Source organism: Sceloporus occidentalis, unplaced genomic scaffold (genome assembly GCF_023333645.1).
Source record: "Sceloporus occidentalis isolate IW3139 unplaced genomic scaffold, rSceOcc1.0.p SCAF_1, whole genome shotgun sequence".
In the NCBI taxonomy this organism is placed as follows: Eukaryota; Metazoa; Chordata; class Lepidosauria; order Squamata; family Phrynosomatidae; genus Sceloporus; species Sceloporus occidentalis.
Window position 1 is genome coordinate 131,435,455 of NW_028316981.1, and position 9,539 is coordinate 131,444,993.

A 9,539-nucleotide genomic window follows, 5' to 3' on the forward strand; every position below is an offset into this window, starting at 1 on the left:
TCCCATGAGACAAGAGTCTATGCAGAGGACAGCATTGCTGTTGGCGGGGTCTCTCAAGTCAGACAGGTTTTTGCTGAACAGCCAGACTAAATGCACCAAACATTCAAACACCGTGAGAAGTAACTGGGAAAGACCAGTAATAGCAGAAGATCGGTCAGACACAATGGCAGTAGCATTCTGTCTAAGTCTTCTTATTACAGCACAGAAGACAGCACTGGTAAACTACTTCTGAATGTCTTTTACCCTGAAAACCCTATGATGAGACTCATTTGTTACACATACACAGACAAAAGATGGGGAACCTTCAGATTCTACATGCTGCATCCCATGATGCTTCACAACTGGCTAGGCAGGTTAAGGTTGATGGGAACTGAAGTTTAGCAACATCCTGGGGACACCAGGTTCCCCAGCTCTGGTGTAAACTGTTGTTACATACAAGATATTAATCAGTCACCCTCCTTGGACACTATGCTCCAGTGGTGGCCTGCATTGCCACAGGTCACCTTCCTGATGGACAATTCAATCTCCAATTTATGTTAACCTATGTTGCTTTAAGAAGTTCTGCAAAATATTTTTGAAGGTGCCCCAAGATCTCTCTGCATTACAGAACTGAAATGATCACATTTAAAGAAGCCAAAATACTAATTGTTGGAAAGAAGCAAAAAGATTAGAACTATTGAATGAATAGTAACAACTTTATAACCAGCTTTTTGTTCATGGAGGTTAAAGTGGCATATTTGCCCTATCCCCCTATTTTTATCATCACAACAGCCCTGCAAGAAAGGGTAAGATTAGAGAGAATGACTGGATCAAGAACAACTATTAACCCCATGGCCAAGATGAAATTTGAATCCTGGTCTCCTGGGTCCAACACTACAACTGCTACACCAGGCTTGTTCGCTAAACCTGTAATGTATAGACAGACCCTCATTTGCACCTGTTGCTTTTCTCTGTGTGATTTCTCTGACTATAGAATGGGGGAACAATGATTCATGATGCTTTGTGTTACCACAACAAGAATGTCTCACGTGTCTATCCTCCTTTCATTTCCTTTCTTTGAATGCTGAGCTTTCTTTCATGACTGAATTCATCTTAATGTTATTGCATTTCACCTGTTTCAGTGATATAAAGCCACTCTTCTTGAGTGCTCTGTGACCAACATTGTTGGAAATGAAGGGACTAATGCATGAACAAACCACAGTAACAAAAAAAGCAGTCCATTCTATAACATAGGTTTTATTCCTTCATGATTCAATGCTATATGTAAAACCAGATGCAAAGGAAGTGGGCCTTCCTAAAGAAAGCTGAATATAGTACAGACAGCCTTGGACTGATATGGTTATTTCAGATGCTTCAGTCTCTGCCTTTCCTTTACAATTCAAAGCTGATCCTGTCTTTTCCCTTCCTCAAGACAACCCCCCCATTTTTTTAAAAAAACAACAACAACCCTATATGTACTTATAAGCAGCATCCACCTATGAAACATAAAAAGCCACTCACGTTTTATCCCTTTCCGAAGGATCATCTCAAGGATCTCACAAAAGGGTTGTAAGTGTGGGGAGTTGTCTTTGTGTGGGCTGCTACTTCCTTGGAGGTTGAGGATACATACTGCAAGAAATCAGGACAATGCAAGTCCATACCAACAATAAAGGGAAATAAACAGCTATTATTTGGTTTTTCCTCTTCTTCTGAAGGACACCATAGTTCAAAATTGAATCATACATGTTGAAAAATACATGCAAGCCAAATCTCAATCAATTTGTAGAATAAATGTTCAAATAACTTGTATACAAAGATGAAACATGTTTGATCAAAGCACTATGCAGTTTGGAGTATAATGATTTCACTCAAACCTTCATCACTGAAATAAATGCCACTTCAAAGTGTTAAAAAAGATGCCAGACCTCAAAACTGGCTGGAGGTCTGGCATCTTTTTTTTTTTAAATGCTGTTTCACATCTCCTGTGGTGGCAGAAAACATTATGCAGGCATTAGGAACCAGGCACAAATCAGTTATCCTTGAAATTTCCAAGACTCTGCAAAGTTTTATCTATTCTGAATAGAAAAATATGGGATTTTCCAGTATGCAAAAGGATCATGTAGCACCTTTGAAACTAACTGAAAGAAAGAAGTTGGTAGCATGAGCTTTTGTAGACTTGAGCTTGTTTCCTAGATGCAGCCTGCTCATATAAGTCTGTCCCTGGATCTTTCATTCCATGCATCTGAGGAAGTAGACTCAAGTCTATGAAAGCTTATACTACCAAGGTGAGTCTATCATGCAGTTTTCATGGCAAGATTTGTTCAGAGGGGATTTGCCTTCATTTTCCTCTGAGGCTGAGAGAGTATGACTTGTTCAAGGTCAATCAGTGGGTTTCCATGACTGAGCAGGGATTTGAATCCTGGTCTCTGGAGTCATAGTCCAACATTCAAACCACTGCTATGCTGGTTCTCTGAGGTACAGTTGGCCCTCTGTATCCACATTTTCCTTATCTATGGATTTAACTACTTATGGCTTGAAAATATTTTTAAAACACATAAATTCCAAAAAACAAACCTTGATTTTGCCATTTTATATAAGGGATGCCATTTTACTATGCTATTGTATTTAATGGGAATTGAGTATTCATGAATTTTGGTATCTATGGGTGGTCTTGGAAACAACCCCCAGTGGTTACTAAGGGCCCAATGTAGATCTGTACTTTTATTAATATTAGATACTGTAATTCTGGAGATTAAATAAGCATATAAGAACAGGAACCAGCCTACATGCAATATACATATTAGAACATTTTCTTGTTTTTATTTGTGTAGTTATTCATTCTGTGTAGTTGTTTATGACTTGTTAAAATTCAATATAACAACTTAAATGTCTAGCCACACCTTTCTGTCTCTTATTGGAAAGACATTGCAAGACACAGGAATCAGTCGAAGAGGCTCAGGGAATAATACGCTTTATGTGTGGCCATCCTTAAACTGCAGCCAGGACAGAACTATTGTGTCTAACAGGTAGTGCAAGCAGCCATAGCCAATAAATTTCTTTAGTTTGTGTTTAGTTTTGCCAACTGCCTATTAGTTTCAGAAAACAATTCAAGATGCTTATGATTTTCATTAACGCTTTAAATCTCTGCCTGGATGGGGAAGCCCCTTTCCTGATCCCTACCCCCAGTCCTGCAATGACAAAACACCCTCCACACTATTTTGTACTTTAAGATAATCTGATATTACATTTATTTATATTTGATTTTGAAGCTGTTCTTTCCCTGTGGTTATGTCCCAGGGCATTGTATTGTTTTAAAGTATTTTTAACATTGTTCTCTTTTTAATTGTATTTTATTCTTTTGATATGTAACTTGTTTTAATATTGTAATAATTTAATTCTATTTTAATGCACTATTTTTGTATACTTTGAATTGTACTGCTTTTTTAATGTTGTTAACTGCCCTGAGTCCAGGTTTTGGGAAAAGGGCGGGATACAAACAACAACAACAACAACAACAACTCCTCTTTCACCAGGCTACCAATGTCACATCCTTGTGGCTTCAGTCATTTAGCTCCCTCAGGCTTTGAATTGTTCAAAAATGTTTGCTCATTTTAATAGCACAGCCAAATCAAACTTGCCTGGGTTTTATTTCCTCTTGCCAGCTCTCAGAATTGGAGTGAGGGTGGGGTTATGTATTCCTTTCTTTTGTAAAGGATGGGATCCTGCTTCTATTTATAAAAACATAGGTCAGTTCGTTTGTAGCACCAAAAACAAACAAGAAGCTCATGGCAATTTGAAGGTGAAGAGGTTTATTATGGATGACATAATACTAAATGGGCCATAGGAACTAGTCCACTTACAATGCAATTCCATGCTCAACAGAGCTTAAACCTAGTAAGTGTGTGTGTTTAGGACACAAGTTTCAGGCTGCAACACTACATAGACCAGGTGGGAATCATGCAGCCCTCCAGGTGTCACAGAACTGTAAGCTCCATCAGCCTTAGCCAGCATAGTCAATGCAGGTTGAGGAAAGCTGGGGTTCATATGAGGGATTTCAAGCACATATGAAAGGCGACACGATTCCCACCCTGCACAAATAATCCAGTTTGAGACCACTTTAACTGCCCTGGCTCAGTGCTGAGACATTTAGCCTTCTGTGCCACAATAAACTACAATTCCCAGAGTTTCCTAGCACTGAGCCAGGGCAGTTAAAGCAGTCTTGAACTGGATTATTTCTGCAGTGTGTTTTGGACCTAAATCTCACTGAAACCAAAGGGCCTCACACACCTGAATCAAGAACAATGTAGCAGACTGCAATGCTAGGTTCTTTGGACTTTATCACACATGGGGAAAATCTGAGGGTTAAATGGGAATTATCCAGCTATATTCACACAATTGCACAGAAGGTTTTCACACGCATGGCAATTAAAGATGACTTATCCTGGGACTAACCAGGGAATAACCAGCAACAAATCATCCATGGGGCAATCCCGTGAATGATTTGTTGCTGGTTATTCCCTGGTTATTCCCAGAATAAGTCATCTTTAATCGTGATGGTGTGTGAAAATCTTTGATCGCAGGACTATCATTGGACAATGCCCGTTTAAACCCTTGATATTCCCCGTGTGATAAAGTCCTTTGTTCTTTTGATTTGAAGGACACAGTCAATTGGGGATTCTCTGAGACACCTCCTTTGAAATGAAAGGCAAGTCCCATCCATTTCAGTAAGACTTCCACAGCCTTACTAAAGGATTTTGTCCACCACGCTTTATTCTGTGTCTGCAGACCACCTCCATAACATTTTGAGCAAAAGGACGGTAAGGAAAGCCTTAAAATAAATAAATACAAGTGTAAGAAAGCTATCTGTGAAGGGCCAGGTTCTGCAAATATTGGTTGTTCTCTAGAATACATACTCCACCCATCTAGCCTGCTAGCCAACTTACGCAAGAAAGACATTATCCTGCAAGAAAAAAGCTTTTTATTTTACCCACTGGAAAAAATGCAGTAGGTCCAGTCAGTGTTTTCACAACTCCCTTCTTCAGTAAAATAAGGGTTTCTCTCTCTCTGTATGTATGCTCATATCTGCCCCTATTTACTATTATATTTATAGGACACTCTTTCTCCAAAGATCTCAGGATTACATAGAATGTGCACATGTTCCTTGTTCAAAGATTCTTGTTCAAGGATTCTGGGCAAGTTTTGTTCAAGGAGGGCTTGCCATTGAATTCTTCTGAGGTTGAGCAGGGCCTTCCAAGATCCCCCGCGTTACGTATAACAAAATCCTTGTATGCTCAAGTCCCATTAAATATAATGGCATAGCAAAATGGTGTCCCTTATAAAAATGGAAAATCAAGGTTTTATATTTGAAATTTATACTTTTTTTGAACATTTTCAAACCGTGGATGCTTGAATCCATGTATAAAAAATCTGTGTATAAGGGCCGACTGTACCTTACATAGCCTAAAGATTATTTTATACACAATATATTTTAATAACGTTGTGCGTAAAACAAAGGCTTGTGTACACTGATCCATCCGAAAGCAAAGGTGTCATTATCTCAGCCACCCATGTGGATAATTTTGAATTTCTGAATTCTGAATAAGGGAACTTACTCAACTTGTCTCTCTAAAAGATCAAACCACTATCAGTGTCTTGGCTTTTAAGGTGCAATGGGGCTCATCACTTCTGGGAGCTGCCATTTATATATAGAAATGTGTATTGCAAGAAAAGAAATATCGATTATTTTACCTGAGCTGGCATGTTTTAAAATTAGACACAGGCTCTTACTGTAAGGAACACCCAGCAAGCCCAGAACTGCTATTACATAACTATAACGTCTGGTGCTTTTCATTGCAATGTTCAACAGGTTTCTTGAAGAATGTCCTACATCATTGGTCTCCAAACTATGCTTTTTAAGGGGTTTTGGACTTTAGCTCCCAGAATCCCAGACTATTGGCCAACATGGCTGAGGTTTCTGGGAGCTGAAGTCCAAAATCTCTTAAAGGGAACAGTTTGTGGGATACTATAATACTATATATATCAATGGTCTCCAAACTGTACTCTTTAAGGGGTTTTGGACTTCAGCCCCCAGAATCCTAGACTATTGGCCAACATGGCTGAGGCTCATGGGAGCTGAAGTCCAAAACCTCTGAAAAGGCACAGTTTTGGGTACTATAATACCACATCAGGGGTCCCCAAATTGTGCCATTTAAGGGGGCACTGTCAGGATCCCAGACTATTGGCCAACATGGCTGAGGCTCATGGGAGCTGAAGTATAAAATCTCCTAAAGGGCACAGTTTGGGGACTAGTGCCCTACAATTTTGCAGCGCCTTCTGCTCTACTGACTTCCAGTCTCCCTGGCCACACTCTCTCAGCCTCAGAAGGATGGCTATATGACAAAACCACCTGTGAACAAACCTTCCCAAGACAACAACAACTATGGAAGGATAAAGCCTTAGAGTCAACATAATAAACGGGCTTGAAGGCACACACGGCACACACTTTTGTATCAGAGAAGTTTGGTGCCCTAGCAAAGCTACAAATCCCAGGATTCCACAGCATGGAGCCATGGTAGTTCAAAGCGGTGTCAAAGATTCTGCAGTGTGGCACATGGTTACAGGTGCTGTGAGTGGCTCTGCATCCCTTATTAATAGTAATAAATAAACAAATAAATAAATAAATAATAAAACTTTATTTTTACGCCGCCTCTCCATCGGGATCGAGGCGGCTTACAATAAAAATCCATCCAATACAACCCTAATCCCTCTTATTCCCTCCCTCCCCTAAAGCATCAATTAAACAGATGCCCATCCCTCTGACCTTTGAGGGTGCCCAGGAGGGGCTCCTTGGCACTCATCCTCCTGCTGGGCTCCTCTCTCCCTCGGAGCGCTCAAGGTATTCTTGCCAGACCTTGCCTCCAACAGTAGGGATAGGCGTTCTGGGAGGTACCATCCCACTCACTGCCAATGGGGGGGATGGGAAGGGAAGCAGGAGCCCAAGGGAACCAAGTGCAGGAATCCTAGTCCAGGGACCCCCTCCACAGGCTTCCTAAATAGGGCCCTTTATACCCAGTGGCCCCTTTCATGGACTTGGATATTACTTCCTATCCCTCTTTTAGTCCCCTAAATGGAACGTTCCACCAGTTTTGGAACGCTTTAGACACAGGTCTGGAAGCAAAGGGGCTGCATCAGTGCATCCATTCCACACTGTGAAGTCCAGAGCACACACACTGCAGAAATAATCCAGTCTGAGACCGCTTTACAAGAAATTTTATTATTATTGTTATTATTATCTACATACTGCACATAATTTATCTGCATACTGCCGACCACTTTAAAAGAAATAATCCAGTTTAAGACTACTTTAAAAGGATTATCATTATTATTATTATTATTATTATCTGCCCAGGGTCCAATAATAATAATAATAATAATAATTCAACAGCAGAAATAATCCAGTTTGAGAGCACTTTAAAATAAATAAATAAATAAATAATAACAACAATATGCCCTGGGCTCAATGCAGTGTAATACTGGGAACTATAGTTTTGTGAGAGGCATTTAGGTCCAAAACACAATGCAGAAATAATCCAGTCTGAGATAGCTTTAAAAGAAATATCATCATCATCATCATCATCATCATCATTATCTGCCCTGGGCTCAGTGCAATATAATACTGGGGACTGTAGTTTTCTGAGAGACATTTAGGTCCAAACACACAGTGCAGAAATAATCCAGTATGAAACCGCTTTAACTGCCCTGGTTCAATGCTAGGGAATTCTGGGAACTGTGGTTCTGTGAGACATTTAGCCTTCTCTGTCAGAGAGATCTGGTGCCACATTTCCCAGGATTCTCCTAACAAATTGCAGGATTCTGTACCACTTGCAGACTTGTACCACTAGGCTATTTCCCCCTTATCTCTAAAATTATGTAACACAGCTGCTCCACTTGGGCAGAATTTGCTTGTTTGTTTGTTTTTCAGCAAGAAGTAGGGCTATCCCCATGAAAACAGCACATTTTTGTTGTTATGTGTTTTCAAGTCGCTTCTGACTTATGGCAACCCTAAAGCATACCTAGCACAAGGTGGAAGTTTGCCACTGCCTTCCCCTGAAGCTGAGAGAGCATGCCTTGCCCAGGCTCACCCACTGCATTTTTACATTCAAGAAGGGAATGGAACCCTGATCTCCAAAGTCCTAGTCCAAAACTCAAGCCACTTGTTAGTATATCTTGAAGGCATTTTAGCCAGTTTCCCCCCTCTCCACACACATACATTTGAAAACTATATCTTTGCTCATGGTAGTCATTTTTCTGCATCTCTAGCAAAGAAAGAGCTCTTGAAAGTTGCAACCGAAGTGCAGGGTGCATGTGGACAGCATCCCTTCCCATCCCATCCCATCCCTCCCTCCCTCCCTCCCTCATATGTGTTGACAGCTGTGTAGTCAGGATAAAATATTTTGCTGTTGTTGTGCATCTTCAAGTAATTTCTGACTTGTGATGACCCTAAGGTGAACCTATAATGGGGTTTTCTTGGCCAGTTTCTTCAGAGAGAGTTTGCCATTGCCATCCTCTGAGGCTGAGAGAGTATGACTTGCCCAAGACCACCCAGTGGGTTTCATGGCCAAGTGGGAATCTAACCCTGGTCTTCAGAGTCATAGTCCAATGCTCAAACCACTATGCCACATTGGATCTTGGATAAGAGATACTGCTGCATTTAAATGTACCTGCTTCAGGGCTATCCCTTTGGAAAGAGCCCTCATGCACAGTGGTTAAATGCCTGCATTGCATCCACTCACTCATCAAACCACAAGGTTGCAAGTTCAATACCAACCAGGGGCTCAGGGTCAACTCAGCCTTGCATTCTTCTGTAGGTTGCTAAAATGAATACCCAGCTTGTTGGGGGCAATTTATCTTATACACTGTAAATCCCTTAAGGAGTGCTTAAGTGTATTGATAAGTGGTATAGAAATATACTTGCTACTTTTTAGCCAAGAGAACACCTCTCTAGGAATCTCCAGGTCCTCCAGTGCAGCTCTGTGGCGAACATCTGCCAGAAGTGGACCATAGAATCATGCTGGAGGACCGGCAAATGCCTAGAGAAGTGTTCTCTCTAGGAAGTCCTAGGTTCTCCAGCACTATTCTATGGTCAGCTTCCAGCAGAGTTGAGCTGGAGGACTAGAGAGAATATATTAATTAAAAATGCAAAATAATCAAACCTGCAAAAGTCAAAGCTGCAAACGTGGAGGGCCAACCGTATGTGAACTGTGTTCTGAGTAAAGATATTTAAAATAAAATAAAATAAAAGGAGGACCACATGTGGTCATTGTGGATATAGTGGGAAAAGGTAAACGTATTCCCTGTCGACCAGGTTGTTGTGTCCGACCATAGGGGGCAGTTCTCATCTCTGTTACTAAGCTGAAGAGCCGGCGTTTTCATAGACTACTCTGTGATCGTGTGACAAGCATGACTGCACAGAATGCTGTTTACCTTCCCACTGAAGTGGTACCTATTTATCTACTTGCATTTGCATGCTTCTGAACTGCTAGGCTGGCAGTAGCTGGGAC

At 40.9% G+C, this 9,539-nt stretch overlaps 1 protein-coding gene across 4 annotated transcripts in view; it reads right to left on the minus strand.

Annotated features, from left to right (window-relative positions):
• The window catches only part of LOC149322167 (uncharacterized), a 34,121-nt gene extending 27,260 nt beyond the window's left edge, over positions 1-6,861 (minus strand). For 3 of the 4 annotated variants that reach the window (XM_089535982.1, XM_089535991.1, XM_089536011.1), the window contains exons 1-2: positions 6,800-6,861; positions 1,501-1,608 (exon numbers count right to left, since the gene is read on the minus strand). In XM_089535982.1, coding sequence (XP_089392108.1) covers positions 1,501-1,608; positions 6,800-6,836 — 145 coding nt within the window. In that variant the 5' untranslated portion in view covers positions 6,837-6,861. Of the gene's footprint in view, positions 1-1,500; positions 1,609-6,799 lie in introns of those variants that run through there. The other variant, XM_089536001.1, reaches the window with a different exon arrangement.
• Between the last annotated feature and the right edge of the window lie 2,678 nt (positions 6,862-9,539).